General features: G+C 45.4%; 1 protein-coding gene across 1 annotated transcript in view; it reads left to right on the top strand.

Moving 5' to 3' along the window:
* mettl22 (methyltransferase 22, Kin17 lysine) overlaps positions 1 to 22,970 on the top strand; it is a 128,898-nt gene that overhangs the window by 59,200 nt on the left and 46,728 nt on the right. The window contains exons 5-7 of the mRNA XM_080524537.1: positions 8,253 to 8,293; positions 8,464 to 8,608; positions 19,960 to 20,031. Of these exons, the coding sequence (XP_080380663.1) occupies positions 8,253 to 8,293; positions 8,464 to 8,608; positions 19,960 to 20,031 (258 nt within the window). The remainder of the gene's footprint in view (positions 1 to 8,252; positions 8,294 to 8,463; positions 8,609 to 19,959; positions 20,032 to 22,970) is intronic.

A 22,970-nucleotide genomic window follows, 5' to 3' on the forward strand; every position in this document is an offset into this window, starting at 1 on the left:
GCGCTATGTAATTGTGGTAGGCATCCTGTGTCAAAAGCCAGTGGTGTTAGTAAATGTATATGCCCCTAACTATGATGATGACGATTTCATGAAGAAACTCCTTTCTTCAATACCCAAATTACACTCTCATTCTTTGATACTTGGTGGTGATATAAACACTGTAATAATAAATAGTACCTACAGCAGACTAGACTTACTAGAAGTTGGTGCGAAAAACGAGGGGACTGTAACGGCGGAATTCTTAGAACAACAAAGGATCCCTTTCGACATCGCGAGAGCGCCGGGTGAACAGTATTACGCTATCCCAACACTAAGGCGTAAGCGACGGAGGCGAGATCGTAAACAACGCCGAGGCCGCCGGGGAGGCCTGCTAGCAAGGCTAAGGAGAAGCCCGAACAAACCAGCTTTACCAAGCATTTTCCTCTCTAACGTCAGATCCCTGACGAACAAGATGGATGAACTGAGACTACAGGTGGCCAAAAACAGCATCGTAGGGGATAGCTGTGTGATTATTCTGACCGAAACCTGGCTAAATGACAACATTGTGGACGCTACCGTTAGCTTAGAGGGCCGCACGCTACATCGCGCCGACCGAACGGAGCGTAGCGGGAAGTCAAGAGGAGGTGGGATCATAATATCGACGAAGGATAGCTGGTGCTTAAACACGAAAACTGTAAGTAGCCACTGCTCCCCAGACCTAGAATACTTGACTGTTAAATGCCGACCCACATACCTCCCTAGGGAGTTTAACGCGGTGCTAATTACATGTGTGTATATAGCGCCTAGCTCAGACAGCAAAGTAGCATTGGCGCGACTATATGACGTCATTAGTAGCCAACAAAGCACTGATCCACAGGCTATTCACATCATAGCGGGGGACTTTAATCATGTCGACCTGAAGGCAGTACTACCCAAGTTCTATCAGCATGTAAAATGTGCAACGAGAGGAGAAAAAACACTGGATAAGGTATACACCAACATCAAACGTGCTTACAAGGCTAGTCCGCTAGCTCATCTAGGCATGTCTGACCATGTGTCAATCCTCCTGATTCCTGCATACACTACAATGGGGAAAAGTGCTCCCACCACCACTAAGACTGTCAGAACCTGGCCAGAAGGGTCCGCTCCACTGCAGATCTGCCTAAATGACACCCTATGGCAGGAATATGAGCATGAGGACCTGGAACAGTACACGTCGTCGGTTCTGAACCACATAGTGAACTGCACCAACTCAGTCACCGTGGACAAACGGGTCCGGGTCTACCCCAACACGAAGCCATGGATGACTGGGAAGGTCCAAAAACTGATAAATGAGAGGGACAACGCCTTCTTCGCAGGAAAGCGCACACCGCTGTACAGCTCCACCCGGGCCAACCTAAAGCGCGGCATCAAAGCGGCCAAGGCAGAGCACAGAGAGAAGATTGAGGAATGCCTCCTGAGCAACGACTCCAGGCGGATGTGGCAGGGGGTTCAGCAGATGACAAACTTCAGAGCCAACAGGCTCACAGCCGCAGAGGACGACCCCCTGCTGGCGGGAAAGCTGAACACCTTCTACGCCCGGTTCGACGAGGGGCGAACGGAGGTAACCACAACACAAACACCACTCTCTCCAGCTCTCAGCAGCCTCACCCTCACAGAGCATGAGGTGAGACGCGTACTGAAGGCGGTGGACCCCAGGAATGCCTCGGGGCCGGATGGCGTCCTGGGACGGGTGCTGAGAGACTGCGCCGACCAGCTGGCCGGGGTTTTCACCAACATCTTTAACCAGTACCTGTCCCAGGCCACCGTCCCACCCTGCCTGAAAACCTCAACTATCATCCCAGTCCCGAAGAAAAGCACGGTGAGCTGCCTAAACGACTACCGCCCGGTGGCACTCACACCAATCATCATGAAGTGCTTCGAGAAACTAGTCCGGGCCCACATACTCACACGCCTCCCGCCCAACCTGGATCCATACCAGTTCGCCTACAGAGCCCACAGGTCCACAGAGGACGCCATAGCGACGACTCTCCACGCCACTCTATCCCACCTGGAGAGGGGAAACAGCTACGCGAGACTGCTCTTCGTGGACTTCAGCTCCGCCTTCAACACCATCCTTCCAGACAGGCTAGTGACCAAACTACTAGACCTGGGTCTATCACACTCTATATGTGCGTGGATCAAGGACTTCCTGACCGACCGCCCCCAGAGGGTGCGGGTGGGCCCCCACACCTCCACAGCCCTCAGCCTCAGCACTAGGTCCCCCCAGGGCTGCGTGCTAAGCCCCATCCTCTACAACCTCTACACCCACGACTTCACCCCCGTCCACCCCAGCAACTACATCGTAAAGTTTGCAGACGACACCACCGTGGTGGGATGTATCTCGGGGGGGGACGAGGCGGCGTACAGGGATGAGGTAGAGCAACTGAGCAAGCTGTGCAAGGTTAACAACCTGCTGCTAAACAAGTCAAAGACCCAGGAATTCATCGTAGACTTCAGGAGGAAAAAGTCCGAGATCCAGCCCCTGCTCATCGACGGAGAGAGCGTGGAGAGAGTCTCAACCCTCCGATTCCTGGGACACAACATGCGGGATGACCTGGCCTGGAAGGACAACACAAAAGGCACCATCAAGAGGGCACAACAGCGGCTATACACCCTGAGATGCCTCAGGAAAGAACACAACAAGCAGGAGATACTGGTGGCCTTCTACCACGGCGCAGTGGAGAGCATCCTCACCTTCGGCATCTCCAACTGGTTCCACAGCTGCACAACAGCGGAGAGAAACGCGCTTACAGAGAGTCGTGAGAACAGCACAGAAGATCACCGGCACCCCCCTCCCCTCTCTGGAGGAGCTGTACAACACACGCTGTCTCAGGAGGGCCTCCAAGATCTCCAGGGACCCGACCCACCCTGGGCACGTACACTTTGTCAAGCTGCCCTCGAACAGGAGGTACAGGACCCCGGCCGCTAAGACAAACAGACTGAAGGACTGCTTCTACCACAGGGCCGTCAAGGCCCTGAACACAGAAAAGGCCTAAGTTCTGGGCCCAGGACAGTCCAGACGGATTGTATGGCAGCTAGTGCTGAGGCACAAACATGTAAATTTTCAAGCCTGCAAACTGTGACACTTTAAAATAATGTGAAAAAATACTCTTGTGCAATATGACAACCCTAGTTGACTATCTGTGCAGTATAGTACAGTGGATTGTGTACATAGCCTTTATTGATGTAAACCAGCTCCTTACCTTCTTGTGATTTTATGCTTTTATGCTTTTTCTAAAATGTGTTTTTTTCCCCCTTTCCTAACACCAGGGGAACCACCACCCCTCCTAAATTTCGTTGTTTGGTACCTATACTGTAGCAATGACAAATAAAGTCCATTCCATTCCATTCCATTCCATTCCATTCCATAAACCCCATCTTGGATAAATCATACCCCAAAACCACAAGCCCCTCTAAAGTGGCTCAGACGTTATCACAATTTATGAACCAATATGGCTATATTGACCCGTGGCGATCTCTACACCCAACAGATAAACATTTTTCCTTTTTCTCGCATGTCCATAAGTCTTATTCTCGCATAGATTATTTTTTTTATAGATAAACCGCTTCTCCCTTCGGTAGCCTCTACTGAATACCTGGCAAGGGTGAACTCAGATCACTCTCCTTTAACCTTGGAATTTGATATCAAGTCCCAACCCAAAGAATTCCGTCCTTGGAGATTTGACTCCACACTTTTATCAGACTCTAATTTTTGCACCTGTATTACTCAATCTATAGAGGTGTTCCTAGAAACCAACCAAACCGACGATGTTAGCCCCAGTTTGCTCTGGGAGACTCTTAAGGCAGTCCTTAGAGGCAGGATCATTTCTTACTCAGCACATACTAACAAGACAAGGAAAGAACGAAAACAAGAGCTGCTAATATCAATAGCTGATCTTGATGAACGTTATGCATTGGCTCCGACTGCAGAATTGTACAAAGAAAAAATTGACATGCAGACGGAATTGAATCTTTTATCAACAAAAGAAGCAGATAAATTATTACTCAGAACACGTGCCACACTATATGAACATGGAGAGAAGGCAGGGCGTCTCCTTGCACATCAACTGAAGGGTAGGTTAACCTCGCAGCAAATTCCTCAAATAGAAAACGCCTTAGGTCAAATAACTACTGACCCTTCTGGGATCAATGACACCTTCAAGTCCTTTTACTCCCAACTCTATGAATCAGAATCACCAAGTAATGACACTGTAATGCAACATTTCTTTTCAAATAAAAATTTACCAAACCTATCAACTGAGAATAGAAACGACCTGGAGTCTCCACTAAGTATATCTGAGATAACCAAAGCCATTACACTAATGCACAGCGGAAAGTCTCCAGGGCCCGATGGCTTCTCTGTAGAATTTTTCAAATGTTTTTCAAAGCTACTCGCTCCTCTCTTGTTGGAGATGTTTAAGGAATCTCTGCAACAAGGCACATTGCCACCTACTCTCAAACAAGCTTCCATATCTCTAATACCTAAAGCAGGAAAAACCCCAGATATATGCTCATCATACCGCCCCATATCCCTCCTGAATGTGGATCTTAAAATACTTGCCAAAGCTTTAGCATGCAGACTTGAAACTGTTCTACCCAGTGTCATATCAGAGGACCAAACAGGGTTCATCAAAAATCGTCACTCATTTACAAATGTGTGACGGCTTCTTAATATAATCTTTTCTCCAACCTCAATGACTGTTCCAGAAGGTGTCATCTCTTTAGATGCCGAAAAGGCCTTTGATCGGGTAGAATGGGACTATTTATTCTTTACCCTAAAAAAATTTGGCTTCGGAGAACACTTTATTTCCTGGGTACAATTACTGTACACATCCCCACAAACATGCGTGTGCACCAACAATATCAGATCAAAGTTCTTCCCCTTGACAAGGGGGACACGCCAAGGGTGTCCGTTGTCGCCCCTCCTCTTTGCCATAGCCATCGAGCCTTTGTCCATAGCACTAAAAGCCGATGGACTTATCCCAGGAATTATGAGAGGGGGCGTTGAACATAAAGTATCCTTGTATGCAGACGACCTATTACTTTACATATCGGACCCAAAAAGAGCCATCCCTCATATCCTAGACACTCTCAAAACCTTTGGTACGTTCTCTGGGTACAAACTCAATATAGGTAAAAGTGAATTTTTCCCCATCAATCAGCTGGCAGGGGATATCACACAGTCTGATCTGCCGTTCACCCTTTCCCCGACCACATTTAAATATTTAGGAATCAACATCTCTCAAAGTATACCATTACTACTCAAAAACAATTTCTCTGCACTAACAACAAAAGTCAAAGAAGATCTGCAAAAGTGGAATAGCTTACAGCTAACACTTGTAGGGAGAACGCAGTGTATCAAAATGAATATTGTTCCACGATATTTGTACCTATTTCAATGTTTGCCTCTTTTCCTTCCCAAATCCTTCTTCCGTAACATTGACGGTGCATTGTCGTCCTTTATATGGGGCAATAAAACTCCAAGGCTTCAAAAACCCTTATTACAGAGGAGCAGATCGGAGGGCGGGTTGGGTTTACCAAATTTGCAATGTTACTATTGGGCAGCCAATATGCACAAAATTATACACTGGGCCTTCTATCCCGAAACTCAGTGGTGCCAAATGGAATCACATTCATGCTACTCTTCCTCCCTAAAAGCTTTGGTATGCCATGCCAAAAGACTGAAGCCCAAGCAACACACACATAATCCGATAGTCATATCTACTTTGAGGATCTGGCATCAAATCAAACAGCACCTTGGCTGGAATACGCTTCCCCTTAATACCCCAATATGCAATAATGAGCTGTTCAAACCTGCTAGGATCGATGGCAGATTCTCTCTTTGGGACAGACAAGGTCTTAGCACGATCGGCAATTTATACAAGGATGGCATATTCTCCACCTTCGCTCAGCTGTGTACTGCCTTCAACCTACAGCAATCGGCAGCTGTGTACTGCCTTCAACCTACAGCAATCGGACCTATTCAGGTACTTTCAAATGTGGCACTTCGTTAAGTCAAATACATCCTCATTTCCGGATGCTCCTCCCTCTTCGGGAATTGACAAACTCTCACCTGTGGCAAAAATGACACGGCAACACATTTCACTCTTATATGACCTCCTAGCCCCGGATACACCCCCGGCTCTGATGAGGATTAAGACAGAATGGGAATCAGAACTTGGCATTGCCATATCTGATGACCAGTGGACTGAGGCATTGAGGGAAATAAAATCTTGTTCATCCTGTGCAAAATTCCAACTAATACAATTCAAAATAGTTCATAGAGCACACTACAGTAAATCTAGAGTGATAGGTGCTCCCAGGCTCCTTGTAACCTCACTCATATGTTCTGGTCGTGCCCGAAGCTGGAGGAGTACTGGAAATCTTATTTCAAAGTAATTTCGGAAGTGCTGGGACATGTAATAGAACCGTCCCCACATATTGCTATATTTGGTATACCTGAAGAAGGCAAAAGAATGTCAGTAAAGCAAGCAAATGTGATCTCATTTACCTCTCTGATAGCCCGTCGGAGAATACTTCTACTATGGAAGAGCACGCCACCCCCATCACCAACTTCATGGCTACGCGATACAATGTCTCTTTTGGAATTAGAAAAAATCAAGTTCTCTATACGGGGTTCGACAGACAGGTTTTATAGTCACTGGCGGCCCCTTCTCACTTATGTTAAGAATCTGACCTCCCTTTCCCCAGAATGATTATTACCATATTGCATTGCAGTGGAAAAAACCACACTTGTTGTTGAATAGCCAGGTTGTTATGCAGTACAATGACCTATAAGACCCTAAAGTAATACTTTCCCTTGCTTCTATCTCTTTCCTTTCTGCATCTACCTTTCTCTTTCTCTTTCTTTTCTTTCTTTTAATTTTCATTATTTTATTTTATTTTATTTTTTATTTATTTTTTATTTATTTTTCTCATCAATGTATTAATCTGTTTGTAGTTGTTTTATTTCTGTCTGCCTTGTCTGTATTTTGCAACAATGCACCTATATAGGAGCAATGATAATATTGTTGCTCACTGTCATATTTTATACATGACATGCACTATTGCTGGGTCGGTGACTGGGAGACCAAGGGGTTGGGTGGGTGGGTGGGGGGAGGGACCGTTGTTGGCTGTGTTTCTGTGGTGATTTGTGTGGACTGCCAAAATGCCAATAAAATATGTAAAAAAAAAAAAAAAAAAAGGGTGGTTTCGGTCCGGTTACAAACGCCGCATCCATCACTTTGCTTCGCTTCGCTTTTGGTGAGAACGCTGCTCGAGGCAGTCCATAGGAAAACAACAGCGCACGCGTGTTGATCTGGATAAGAGAGGAACGAAGGGGCAATTTTCAATTTTTCTGACCAATCAACTACCACGTCTGTTGCTTCGATTGCGTATGTTACTTCGTTTACATGAAGGGCTGTGAGAACGCAAATCAGAGAAATTATTTATGCAACAATGTTGCGAATGCATCCACTTGCTCCGGGTCCTGATTCGGACTTTCATGTGAGAACATGACCTAAGTGTATGTAAACTTCCGACATCAACTGTATATGCAGTATTATACACTGAAGTCTAAATGATCACCTGTTGTGTTTCATATATGAAATGTATAGCCTTAGTAAATACTGCACACTCAACTTTTACACTTCTTTGCTAGTCATACAACCATGTAACTCAGACATTTGCTGAAAAGAAAGTGGACATTATTTATGGATTTATTGTTTTGTTGAATAGTCATGAATGGTTGGAGGCTCAAATGTTTGTCTGTCCCATTGTAACCGTGGCAACAGACAGTAACTTCAATAACTTTATTTTATTTGTATAGCGCTTTTCCTGCAAACGTTGCAGCTCCAAGTGCTCCAATCTTTATATAATCATAATTTAAGTACATATTTCAGCCTGGCTACTTGTCATCCTTCCCATTATTGCTTGGGCGTTATCAGACAGATCAGTATGGATAGGACTCTGGTGCAATGTTAGGACCTTATATTAGCAAAACTAAGAACCAAACAATGGACTCAATGCCTAAACTCTCCATTAATGATTACACTTACCTCCTAGTGTCTGAATATCTTGTGTTAGATCCCTTTTACATTTACATTTTGGGCATTAAGCAGACGCCTTATTCCAGAAAGATCTGCCACTGGGAGACAGCGAGTCAGGTCTAATCTACCACTGTGTGTTTGACTGCATCTGTGTGTGTTTAATCTGTAACCTGCCTTTGACAGAGCACACCATGGCCACAACTTTAGAGGATGTTGGAAAACAGGTGAGTGCCGTTTTCTTTCTCTCCCTCTCTCCCCCACTCTCTCTCTACCTCCCTCCCTGCCTGTTTTGTCCAGAGAAGCTGATATAATATTATATATGAATGCAGATATGCTCGCCTCTCCGCCCTTTGAACCCTACCGTTCTATTCCACTCTGTCCCACTTTCCTGCAGGTGTGGCGTGGGTCGTTCCTATTGGCCGACTTCATCCTCTCTCAGCCAACCACCTTCAGGGGAACGACCGTCCTTGAGTTGGGAGCGGGAACTGGGCTGGCCAGTGTTGTCATGGCGACCATGGCCAAAACGGTGTACTGCACAGGTAAAACTATTACTATTACTACTAAAAATAATTCACAAAAAAACAGTAGCAAATCACTGCTTTCTAGTGACACTTCTGCCACAGTGAATTGCCTGTGGTGGCGTAACTAATAACAGAACTTGTGGGGGAATGCTTCTTTCACAACCCCTGGGTCTTTTGTTCACCTCACTGTAATCGGAGGGGATTTCCCTTGCCTGATAGTTTCCAAGTAGAGGACAACAGTGTCTGCACTGCAAAAAGCCAGCTCTCAAAAACAGGAAAAAAAGCAATAAAAAGGGAAATATGACGTCACTGTGTTGTACTGCTCCTTGGTTCTTGTGAACCAAACACAGACTGTTAGTGTCTAGTTAACACTAGAACAGCTGTTAGTGTCTAGTTAACACTAGAACAGCTGTGAGGGGTCATTTGTGCAAAATGTCACATTTCAGGACCCTCCTTTCATGACTTTTCCTAGATATGTGCGTGCTACCACCCAGTATCCTTACATTTTCAAAATCACATCAGGATAAGCTAGTATAAAGCTATTTTGTAGTTTTTCTGTGTAGGAAGCAGGCTAATTTACAAGCGGTCAACTAGTGGTCGTTGTGTGTAAATAGCAGCTTGAGCATTGTTAAGAGGCGGCTCTTTTTGTAGGTAAGACGGCACGGCTGTTCTAGTGTTAATGCTCAGCTCTTTTACTCCCCAGGAAAAGACCAATGTGTCTAAAACCTGATGTCTCTGATGTCTGTGATGTTTAAAACCTGATGTCTGTGATGTCTGTGGTGTTTATAACCTGATGTCTGTGATGTCTATAACCTGATGTCTGTGATGTTTATAACCTGCTCTCTGTGGTGTTTATAACCTGATGTCTGTGGTGTTTATAACCTGATGTCTGTGATGTTTATAACCTGATGTCTGTGATGTCTGTGGTGTTTATAACCTGTTGTCTGTGGTGTTTATAACCTGATGTCTGTGATGTTTATAACCTGATGTCTGTGATGTTTAACACCTGATGTCTGTGGTGTTTAACACCTGATGTCCGTGATGTCTAACCCCTGATATCTGTGATGTCTGTAACCCCTAGTTCTATTTTAAATAAGTGGCGGTATTACCTGTAATAATAAACTATTCAAATTATGACGATCGGTGCCTCCGACCCAGGAATTCATCGTAGACTTCAGGAGGAAAAAGTCCGAGATCCAGCCCCTGCTCATCGACGGAGAGAGCGTGGAGAGAGTCTCAACCCTCCGATTCCTGGGACATCACATGCGGGATGACCTGGCCTGGAAGGACAACACAAAAGGCACCATCAAGAGGGCACAACAGCGGCTATACACCCTGAGATGCCTCAGGAAAGAACACAACAAGCAGGAGATACTGGTGGCCTTCTACCACGGCGCAGTGGAGAGCATCCTCACCTACGGCATCTGCAACTGGTTCCACAGCTGCACAACAGCGGAGAGAAACGCGCTACAGAGAGTCGTGAGAACAGCACAGAAGATCACCGGCGCCCCCCTCCCCTCTCTGGAAGAGCTGTACAACACACGCTGTCTCAGGAAGGCCTCCAAGATCTCCAGGGACCCGACCCACCCTGGGCACGTACACTTTATCAGGCTGCCCTCGAATAGGAGGTACAGGACCCCGGCCGCTAAGACAAACAGACTGAAGAACTGCTTCTACCACTGGGCCGTCAAGTCCCTGAACACAGCAAAGGCCTAAGTTCTGGGCCCAGGACAGTCCGGACGGATTGTATGGCAGCTAGTGCTGAGGCACAAACATGTACATTTCAAGCCTGCAAACTGTGACACTTTAAAATAACGTGAAAAAATACTTTTGTGCAATATGACAACCCTAGTTGACTATCTGTGCAGTATAGTACAGTGGACTGTGTACATAGCCTTTATTTATGTAAACCAGCTCCTTACCTTACCTTGTGATTTTGTGCTTTTTCTAAAAATAAAAATAAACTTTTTTTTTTCCCTTTCCTAACACCAGGGGAGCCACCCCTCCTAAATTTCGTTGTTTGGTACCTGTACTGTAGCAATGACAAATAAAGTCCATTCCATTCGATTCCATTAACTATGTGGAAGTATTTTAAATAGGACTTCCTTTTTAATCCTTTTAATGTATTTATGTTTTAATATATCATATGAATTGCCTATTACCTGTTTATGACACAACACAGTGGCTTTAAATGCAAATACCAAAGGGTATATATTTATTTACTTAATGCTAAATTTAAAGTGTTGGTAGTGAATTATAATGTTATACATTAGTAGGATAAACAATATTCAAACAATACAGTCAATAGACAATATTCACAATACAATGTCAACAGACAATATCACAATATCACATAAACTAAATATAGGCTCAAAGCCTATTCCAATTCCTTTCAAGGAAATAAATGTAAATGTTTCCAATAAACTCAATTGTACAATATATCATTAAGTAAAATAAAAAGGTGGGCCCACACTCACACACACACGCACTCTGTAACTCAGTCCATTAACCAGTGTTACCGTTGCAGCTGACGTTGCTTGTGAGCGGGGGGGGGGCCTTGAAACAGTTATGGCCACTTCACTCGTTTACACAAGCCTCAAATAAAAGCATGTGCGTTCAGTACTCACGTAACCTCGTGGGGGACTCGTAGGTAAACGAGGGGTTTTGAAAGATCCGAAAAAAGAGGCAGAGATGAGGGGGGATGGGGTCCAGCGCTCTCCCACGAGCGCAGGAGAATGATTGAAGGACATTGGCGCGAAGATTCACTGGACGGTCTCAAGTTACACCAGGCGATTGGAAAAGGTCTCTGTGTTAGTCCACCGGAGAGCTTTCCTTTTCCTTGGTCTCTCGACTTCCAATTCTGAATTCTGAAACAGAATACACTGAGCTACAAAATCCAATAGCTATTTCGTTTTGATATAGCTAGAAACAATTTATCACTCAGCAAGTGCTAGCAACATGCTAACGTAATTATGCTAAGCTAACCGCTTGCCGCGATTAGCTCTACAGTGAAAAATAACATACTACAACGAGTAGATGTAGCTTATAAACAAACACCAGACATATGTATTTACCTCTGGTAGCTTCAATGTGCACCAACCTCCAAAGGAATAACTGTTCGTTGATCCCGAATTGTTATACACACAGCTTATACAGATCTTACTTCACTCGAAGATGTCATAAATCATTCTCACACGTTACTTAGTGCAACCTATTGTCATTAGTACAAAGTCCCGCCCCTCTATCTCAGCATACATTACAGTTGGCTAGCTCTTCCCGATGGACCAATGAAATAAAGAAATGAATGAATGACATATTCATATCACGTAGCAACACATAGCCAATGTGCGAACTCACATTAGAACTTGTAACACGTACACATTATAAACTTATAACCGTGTTCATAACCACGAAATTATGCTTATTTATTAAATGGACTTATTTATGAAATGCTCATTGCTCACTTTAGTAGCTGGGCTACACTCTCCCCCTTCTAAATGTCTGATGTCCTCAGCAGACTCAATAAACACACTTTAGTTCAAAAAACATAAAAGGGTGTAGCGTGAGCTGACTTAGCCTACTCTAGGTCTTTCTAATCTTAATAACCACACCTCGGTGGACAATGGTAAGAGGTTTGTCCCTTGCTCTACCAGGCTCATCATAGGTAAGTCTCATTGTTGGATTTACTAATCTTTTTGGCCTAGCTTGTTTAGGGGAACGTTTTGCCTGTGATCTAGTGGACATTCTTCTATCATCTTCCTCACTGGAAACTGGTTCTGCTTCTGAGTCAGTTTCTGGTGCAGTCTCTGGGTTCCGGTCTTCTTGGGTGCAGTGATCTGGCTCTGAACTACTGTCACTTTCTGACTCTGACTGACTGTTGCTTGATGAATCTGCATGATTGTCACTTGCTTCCATATGTGCTTCACTCTGTCTTGGACTTAGAGTGGACCTTTCTCTTCTCTCCAGGACCTTCTCTAGGTACGTTCGATAGGATGGCCCGTTTGGCCAGCTGCACTCCAGATCGGAAGAGTCAGAGGATTCACATTCGTGTTGTACTTTGTGGTCGGTTGTCACTCTCTTTTCCTTGTCCGTAGTCACTCTCTTTTTCTTGTTCTGAGTCTCTGTTCGAATTCTAGGCCTTGAGGGCACGGGGTCATCATTGACTGCTACTGGCATCCGCACCAGCTCTCCTATGGGCAGGAGGTGATCTCGATGTAGGGTTTTGACCCTTCCGTTCCCACTCTCAGGTTTCACCTTGTAGACAGGCAGGTTTGGCATCTTCTCTGTGACGACATATGGAGTCTCACACAATCGATTCTCCAGCTTGTGTTTCCCTTTGAGGCCTAGACTTTTGATATGCACTCTGTCGCCAGGCTCTATATTCTGAAACCTGACTCTCTTGTTGTATGCCTTCTTGTTGCGAAGATGTGTTTTGTTGGAGGCCTCCGTAGCCATCTGATAGGCCTTCTGAAGATCTTGCTTGAGCTTTGTGACATATGACGAGTGCTGACGTTCTCCATCATCGGGCTGTGTCCCGAAGCATACATCCACGGGGAGTTTGGCTTCCCTTCCGAACATTAGAAAGTAGGGAGAGTATCCTGTGGAGTCACATTTGGTGCTATTGTACGCATGTACGAGATGTACGACATGTTGGCTCCAGTGTCGTTTCTTTTCTTGGCTTAGCGTGCCCAGCATGGACAGCAATGTCCGGTTGAATCTTTCCGGCTGGGGATCACCCTGTGGGTGGTAGGGGGTCGTTCGGGATTTCCTTATGCCCATTATCCTCAGCAGTTCTTTGATCAGTTTAGACTCGAAGTCTCGTCATTGGTCGGAATGGATTCGAGTTGGTAATCCATAATGCACAAAATACTTCTCCACTAATATCTTGGCGACTATGAGGGCCTTTTGGTTTTTGGTCGGGAAGGCCTGTGCATATCTCGTAAAGTGGTCCGTTATGACCAACACATTGCTGATTCCCTTTGAATCTGGCTCCATGGACAGGAAATCGATACAGACAAGGTCCAGTGGCCCAGCACTGACTATTTGGTGCAACGGGGCAGCTTTGTGGCTTGGCCTTTTCCTTAGAATGCACTCTCCGCAGTTCTTCACATACTGCTCGACGGTGGCAGCCATCTTTGGCCAGTAAAAACGGCTTCTTATCATGTCAGTCGTCCTTTCTGCTCCCAAATGACCTAAGTCATCATGCATGGACTTCAAAACCACTGGCCTGAACTCAGCTGGTAGCACAAGCTGCTGGATGTTCTCTCCTGAATGGCTTTGGCTCAGGCGGTACAGCAGCCCATCCTACATGACAAACTTTCCCATTTCCTTCTTCATGGACTGGATGTCAGGAGAAGGCACTACATCCTTAGGCCAATTACCATGCTTCACTGCATGAATCGTCGCTCCAATCACAGGATCTAGGCCCTGAGCCACGATGAGCTCTTGTCTGGACAGCTGTCCAAGAGTGTTCATGTGCACGCTTGTGGGGAAAGCGTATACGTCGGGCACACACTCAGGGGACGCTCCAAAATGTTCCGCAAACCTTGGTGAGGCTTGGGAGGATCCCAGGACACCGACCTGCTGGCAGATGGACTTGACACCAGACTGGGGTATACTCTTCCAGTCGGAATCCTCTTCTCTGGGCTCCAGCCTTGACAGTAGGTCTGCATCGATGTTATTCCGGCCAGGTCTGTAGATGATGTCAAAGTTGTACACTGACAAGTCTGACAGCCAGCGATGTCCAGTTGCGTTGAGCTTTGCAGTGGTAAGGACATACGTCAGAGGATTGTTGTCTGTACGTACCGTGAAACGGGCTACATATAGATAGTCGTGGAACTTTTCGACAAGGGCCCACTTCAGTGACGAGAACTCTGGCTGGTGGATGGGGTAGTTCCGTTCTGAAGAGCTCAACTTTCGGCTGGCGAATGCCACTGGCCTCAGGCCTTCTGGGTAGTCCTGATAGAGCACTGCGCCGAGGCCGGCCAGACTAGCATCCACATGCAGGGTGTAAGGTTTGCTGGGGTCTGCGAACGCCAGGACTGGGGCGTTGGTGAGGCAGTGTTTGATTTTCTCAAAGGCCTCAGTGCACGACTGGTCCCATCTCTCTCCGAAGGGTTCTCGCTCATCCAGGTACACCTCACTTTTTCCCTTTCCAGGTCTTTTCCCACGCGGGGTGGGGGTGTACCCCTTCGTTAACTCTGTAAGGGGATGGACAATGGGTGAGTAGTTGGGTGAATCTACGATAATATCCACAGAAACCCAGGAACGATTGCAATGTCTTCAGGTTGGTGGGCCTAGGCCAGGCGGTGACAGCCTCGATCTTTCCCGGATCGGCAGCAACACCATCAGCCGAGACGATGTGGCCGACATATTTGACCTTTGTCTGACAGAAGTGGCATTTGTCGATCGAGATCTTGAGGCCAACTTCTCGGAGTCGGTCGAGGACTTTCAGGAGTCTCTCCTCGTGTTCTTCCAGTGACTTGCCAAAAACGATCAGGTCGTCGAGATAGACCAGTACTTGGAGGAGGTTCATGTCTCCCACTGCTTTCTCCATCAACCTTTGGAAGGTTGCAGGCGCTCCTGTGATGCTTTGGGGCATTCTTTCAAACTCATAGAATCCGAGAGGACAGATGAACACAGTTTTTTCCTTGTCCTCTTCGTTCATAGCTAATTGGTAGTAGCCACTCCTCAAGTCTAGGACAGAGAACCATTTGCTGCCAGACAGAGAATCCAGAGCCTCGTCGATCCGGGGCGTGGTGTACTGGTCAGGGACAGTTCGGCTGTTCAGTGTACGGTAGTCGATACACATCCGGATCGCTCCATTTTTCTTTCTGACAACGACTATTGGTGAAGCATATGGGCTTCTGGATATGTTGTCTCACGTCATCGATGTCTGCAGGTGCGATGCGCCTGGATCGTTCACGGAAGGGTCTCGGGTCTGACATGCGAATGCGATGCTCCACTCCTTTTGCTAGTCCCACATCCAGTTCGTGTAGGGAGAATGCGTCGCCTCTCTCAGACAGCTTTTGTCTGAGTCGTGCTTTCCACTCTTCAGGAACAGGTGAGTCTCCGAAGTCGATCAGACTTGTGTCAAAGTCCTCTGAGGCTGACGGTTGTTTTGACACCGCTGTGACTACATCGGTGCGGCACAGGCGGCCTAGGATGGTTCCGACAGGTATGGTTGCATCCTTGAGGGACTCATTCTGAATAAGCACTGTGAACCGGTTCACATCAACCGCATGACTTGGAATCACCATGGACTGTAGGAGCACCCCTGCAGGTAGAGGGCTCATGGAGGAGGATTCCACCATCAGGATCTCATCGGGCAGTGGCTGCTTTGTCTCTACTTTACAAGTAGCCTGACAGCTGCGTCCAGCAGCTAGTGCCAACGAGCCGGGACCCTGCCACCTCACACATCCAACTTCATCCTCCTTTCCTTCCTGAACAACGTCTGTGGACTCTGGGCAGGGGCTCTGAATGCCCAGGGTGCGAGCCATGAACACTCCGGTTTTATCTTCACATAGCTGAGCAAGACGTTTGGGAAGGCTGGCTTTGGCATTGGTGCCAAGGATCACAGGAGTCTGGTCAGGGCCTGCTGGATCTGGACAAACTAAAGCTAGGACGGACATGGTGGTGGGAGTTCCGGCTACTTTCTTGGGAAACTCCATATCTACCACTACATAGCCTAGATACGGATAACTAGAGTCACTCAATCCCCAAATGTCTAATCTGCTCACAGGGTTGATGGGTACATCTGACAGGTAACGCTTATACCAGGACTCAACAATTATGCTTACACGTGAGCCACTGTCTAACAGTGCGTCACACATGTGTCCATTGACCTTTAACGGCTCCATGGATGGGGGCCCTATTAAGCCGTCTGGCAGGTCGGGTGTCTTAACGTTCCCTACTGCACTCTTCTTGCTGTCAACGTTAACATTAGCTTTATCAGCAGGATGGGCTGACTCAGGGTTGTTACCTCTGACAGTTTTGAGAGCACCAATCAGCTTCTGGATTACTTTGCTTTGATTCTCAGGGTTTCGGCACCTTCCTGCAACATGTCCATTCTCTCCACAACGATAGCATATGTACTCCTTTGAGTCAGCTGCTGGTCTGGTTGGGGTGTTTGGAACGTACGCTCTGGTTGGGGTGTTTGGTACCGTAGGAGTGCTGCCGACGGCCATCACCGTTGATTGGGTTGCCGTTGCATGGATTTTTTTTTTTTCATTTTCTGTGTCAGATGTTGCACTTGCTTCCTCAGAGCGAAAACTTCAGGATCATGTCTAGTCTCTGTGACCTGTGCTGGTTTCTCACCCCTTCCTTCTGGGATTTGGTTTGGGTTTGTAGCCAGTGTCGCAAACATTGATTTCATTTCCTTAATCTCTGATCTTAGGCTTTGGATCTCTGACAGTTTGTTTTCAGCTTGTGGTTGGGCGTTGACTGAGCGCACCGTAGCTGGATTTAGTTTAGCTCTGGAGGCTTCATATTCCTCTTCTGTGCGGATCTCCCGCAGTAGGTCAAGGAACGTGGGCGGGTTATCCTTCCGTTCTCTCAGTCGCAGCTGTATCAACATCAGGTCAGCATCTACTGCTCCTTTAAGCAATTGCTCCACTCAAGCTCGACCCATGTTACTGGCCGGTAGGCCGCCTCGTTGTACAACTTTGGAGAGAGAGCGCTCCAGTCTTCTAAAGAAATCAGACAGTTTTTCTCCAGATTGTTGGCGCTGCAGTCTGAACGCGAAGTAGAGATCATCTCCAGATTCCGCCATTCCAAATGCACTTTCCGGGGGTTATGTCGGTGTCGGATGAGCGCACAGCCTTCACTACTTCATATGCCTGCCCCTTTAAGCTTTCCATAATCCTTCTCCGTTTCTCTTTGGGTGCACAGTCACTCTCCTTCACCATCAGGTAAGCCTGCTCCATCCAATGGTCGAATGTTTCTTCCCCGGCTGGGGTAGGCACAGTACCTGAGAAGGTGCGCAGACGTCGGTATCCTCCACTTTCTGATGAGGGCTTCACGGTTTTGTCTAGCAGGTCACCAACTGCACGTAGGATGGACTCTACGGAGGAGGGGGCTGCCTCTGGGTCGGTGAATAGAGCCTTTACATCTCCCATTGACTTGCCCTCCGCTTGAAGCAGAGCATGTAGCTTGGTGTACTCCTCAGTTTCTACTTGAACTTCCGGCACAATATAGATTGGCTATGCTTTTTCTCCCTCTGCTGGAGGTATTTTCGGGGGAACAGCTGGATCAGTTACTGTTCCTCGGCACTCACAGAGCACCAGGAGGTCATCTGATGTCTCACTTACCATCCTACCTCTCACGCGCACACGTCCCAGGCACTTTATAGTCTGTAGAACTTCTTCTATTTTTTGCTATTTCTGTGTTGCCTGGGACAACAGTCATAAGCGCGTTCTTCTCATCTACTGCCTCTCCTCTACACCAGTTATTTAACTTGGTTACAAACATAGTGTTTACTTTACTTATGGTTGTTGTTCTAAACTTGAGTTGAAACTTTTGTATTTTACTGAGTTGACTATTTAGTTTGTTTGGGAACCACGTAATCTCTCCAATGTAACCCCATATGGGCAGGGCCTTAGTTCTATTTTAAATAAGTGGCGGTATTACCTGTAATAATAAACTATTCAAATTATGACGATCGGTGCCTCCATTAACTATGTGGAAGTATTTTAAATAGGACTTCCTTTTTAATCCTTTTAATGTATTTATGTTTTAATATATCATATGAATTGCCTATTACCTGTTTATGACACAACACAGTGGCTTTAAATGCAAATACCAAAGGGTATATATTTATTTACTAAATGCTAAATTTAAAGTGTTGGTAGTCAATTATAATGTTATACATTAGTAGGATAAACAATATTTAAAAAATACAGTCAATAGACAATATTCACAATACAATGTCAACAGACTATCACAATATCAAATAAACTAAATATAGGCTCAAAGCCTATTCCAATTCCTTTCAAGGAAATAAATGTAAATGTTTCCAATAAACTCAGTTGTCAACTCAAAGGATTCACAATTGTACAATATATCATTTAGTAAAATAAAAAGGTGGGCTCACACACACGCACTCTGTAACTCAGTCCATTAACCAGTGTTACCGTTGCAGCTGACGTTGCATGTGAGCGGGGGGGGGGGGGCTTGAAACGGTTATGGCCACTTCACTCGTTTACACGAGCCTCAAATAAAAGCATGTGCGTTCAGTACTCACGTAACCTCGTGGGGGACTCGTAGGTAAACGAGGGGTTTTGAAAGATCCGAAAAAAGAGGCAGAGATGAGGGGGGATGGGGTCCAGCGCTCTCCCACGAGCGCAGGAGAATGATTGAAGGACACTGGCGCGAAGATTCACTGGACGGTCTCAAGTTACACCAGGCGATTGGAAACGGTCTCCGTGTTAGTCCACCGGAGAGCTTTCCTTTTCCTTGGTCTCTCGACTTCCAATTCTGAATTAACAGAATACACTGAGCTACAAAATCCAATAGTTATTTCGTTTTGATATAGCTAGAAACAATTTATCACTCAGCAAGTGCTAGCAACATGCTAACGTAATTATGCTAAGCTAACCGCTTGCCGCGATTAGCTCTACAGTCAAATATAACATACTACAACGAGTAGATGTAGCTTATAAACAAACACCAGACATATGTATTTACCTCTGGTAGCTTCAATGTGCACCAACCTCCAAAGGAATAACTGTTCGTTGATCACAAATTGTTATACACACAGCTTATACAGATCTTACTTCACTCGAAGATGTCATCAATCATTCTCACACATTACTTAGTGCAACCTATTGTCATTAGTACAAAGTCCCACCCCTCTATCTCAGCATACATTACAGTTGACTAGCTCTTCCCGATGGACCAATGAAATAAAGAAATGAATGAATGACATATTCATATCACGTAGCAACACATAGCCAATGTGCGAACTCACATTAGAATTTGTAACAAGTACACATTATAAACTTATAACCATGTTAATAACCGTGTACATAACCACAAAATGATGCTTATTTATTGAATGGACTTATTTATGAAATGCTCATAGCTCACTTTAGTAGCTGGGCTACATGTCTAACACCTGATGTCTGTGATGTTTAACACCTGGTGTCTGTGATGTCTAACACCTGATGTCTGTGGTGTCTGTGATGTCTAACACCTGATGTCTGTGATGTTTAACACCTGATGTCTGTGATGTTTAACACCTGATGTCTGTGATGTCTTTGATGTTTATAACCTGATGTCTGTGATGTTTAACACCTGATGTCTGTGATGTCTGTGATGTTTATAACCTGATGTCTGTGGTGTCTAACACCTGATGTCTGTGGTGTTTGCAGATGTTGGGGAGGATCTACTGGGCATGTGCCAGAGGAACCTGGCGTTGAACCGACACCTGCAGGACCCGGCAGGTGAGGAGACCCACCCACCCTGCACCCAGGAGCCGCTGTGCCTGTTCACCCCATCCGTTACTGTCCTCATCCATTACTGTTCACCCCATCCATTACTGTTCACCTCATCCATTACTGTTCACCTCATCCATTACTGTTCACCTCATCCATTACTGTTCACCCCATCCATTACTGTTCACCCCATCCATTACTGTTTACCTCATCCATTACTGTTCACCTAATCCATTACTGTTCACCTCAATCCGTTCATTGATCCACTAATGTCACTGCTTGCTAAAAGAGGGCACGCACCGTAACTCTGTCCTAAACCAAGAGTGATGATTAAAAACATATTTTCATTATTATGTTGATGATTATAATGGCTTACAGCTCATAAAAATCAAAAATCCAGTATCTCCAAATATTAGAATATTACATAAGACCAATAAAAAAAAGGATTTATAAAACAGAAATGTTGACCTTCTGAAAAGTATGTTAATTGATGCATCAATAAGGTCTGGGCTCCTTCTGCATGACTACTGCATCAGAGGAGGTCCTCTGTGGCTCAGCTGGTAGAGCATGGTGCTAACAACACTTAGGTTGTGGGTTTGATTCCCGCTGGGACCATATATACTGAAATGTATGCATTCACTGCAGTGTAAGTCGCTTTGGATATAAGCATCAGCTAAATGGCATATTATTATTATTATATATTATCAATGCGGCGTGGCATGGAGCCAACCAGCCTGGTGAGCTGCTGAGGTGTCAGGGAAGCCCAGGTTACTGTGACAGCGGCCTTCAGCTCGTCTGCATATCCATGGAAAGTTGACTGGACGGGGCTGGACTGGGCTACAAGTGTTGCATTCTTAGTGTCAAGCCACCCCTGATCCAGAGACAACGTCAGAACCGTCTTACTGGACCATCAGTTGTCCAAAGTCCTCTTTTCAGATGGAAGTGAATGTTGCATTCCATTTGGAAATCAAGGTCCCAGAGTCTGGAGGAAGAGTGAGAGGCACAGAATCCAAGCTGCTTGAAGTCCAGTGTGAAGTTTCCAGTCAGTGATGATTTGAAGTCCAGTGTGAAGTTTCCACAGTCTGTGTTGATTTGGGGTGCCATGTCATCTGCTGGTGTTGGTCCACTGTGTTTTATCAAGCCCAGAGTCAACGCAGCCGTCTACCAGGAGATCTTAGAGCACTTCATGCTTCCGTCTGCTGACAAGCTTTATGGAGATGCTGATTTCATTTTCCAGCAGGACTTGGTACCTGCCCACAGTGCCAAAACGACCAGTAACTGGTTTAATTACCATGGTAGTACTGTGCTTGATTGGCCAGCCAACTCACCTGACCTGAAGCCCATAGAGAATCTATGGGATATTGTCAAGAGGAAGATGAGAGACACCAGACTAGGGATGGACGGTTTTTCGGTTATACCGAAAACCGGGGTTTATAAAAATAGAAACGGTTTTTTATCAAAACCGTCTGAAACCGTTTTTTTTTTTTTTTTTTTTTTGAAGAATAAAATAGATTAAGAATAAAACTGGAACATGTCACATGTTTGTCGTGTGTGAAAATAACAATGATACAGTCTGAATCTGCCGCGCAATGAGTGAGAGGTTTGGTCAGTTGTGAAGAATAACTGAGGATTAATATCTAATTGGGATTATATTTAAGGGTAACGAATCACTCTATGGGAAAGATAGTTGCCTTCAGTTATTGGTAGATAGGAAAGGTTTTTTACAATTACTCGCTTACATTTAATAAGATCATTTTCGCTGCTCTCTGTAAAGCGCATTGGGTCACTTTTGTGAGAAATGCGCTATAGAAATAAAATGTGATTTGATTTGATATCAATCAATCAATCAAACTTTATTTATGTTCTATAGCACAAATCATGCATTGAATGTAACTCCAAATGCAGTATTTACTAAACCACAATATAATAAAACAAGAGCTATACGGATCAAGAGTGTTTGTGCACAGCGCCACTGTGTGTGAAGGCGCTACTGAAAGAGATGCCAGAACGCATGTCTCAGAAGATACGCGGTCACTTAGTGACGCAAAGGTAGTTCTGTATTTATCTCTATCTGTATTAGTACATTTATTTTGAAAGCTCTATTTTGACAGCTCTACCATGGGCACTTTTATTTTGATGGGGCATTCTTTGTTGATTGACTTACGACAGTTCAGGACGAGTCAGTCTCGCGGCATGTGGTTTTTATGAAAAGCTTTAAGTATGTTCACTGCATAATTCTAAGTCTAATATTTCAGTGATTATTGAGCAGTATTCAAATATTTAAATACATTGAGCAGCAGCTGAAACTTTGTCTAAGAACCAAGATATTGAGAAAGCAGTTCATTCAATGAAGACGCTGTTCCAAGAGTTGATCTTCCGTGCAGGCGTGCACCCTGGATCAGCGGAGCTGGTGTGTTAAGTGTTCATGTGTTTTCATGTATGGTGTAGCTTACAAAAGTCTGCCTTTCCACTTATATTTGTGAAACTAAGTAGCCTAAATGTGTTGCGACTGTGCTTACAGTGTTTTAATGGTGTTCGACATTTTTTTTTTTTTTTTTTTTTTCCGGTTAACCGGAAAACCCCGGTTTTAGTCTTTGACGGTTTTTCGGTTTCAATAATTGGAAACCGTCCATCCCTACACCAGACCCAACAATGCTGACGAGCTGCAGGCCGCTATCAAAGCAACCTGGGCTTCCATAACACCTCCGCAGGACCACAGGCTGGTTGCCTCCATGCCACGCCCCATTGATGCAGTAATTCGTGCAAAAGGAGCCCAGACCAAGTATTGGTAAAATATAAATGGTAAATGGACTGGATTCCGCCTTATTCCAAAGCGCTTTACAACGGCCTCTCATTCACCCATTCACACACACATTCACACACCAATGGCGGCAAGCTACCATGAAAGTTGCCGGCCCGCTCACTGGGAGCAATTTGGGGTTCAGTGT

The sequence above is a fragment of the Nansenia antarctica genome (assembly GCF_963989245.1).
Source record: "Nansenia antarctica genome assembly, chromosome: 2".
NCBI classification, from domain to species: Eukaryota; Metazoa; Chordata; class Actinopteri; order Argentiniformes; family Microstomatidae; genus Nansenia; species Nansenia antarctica.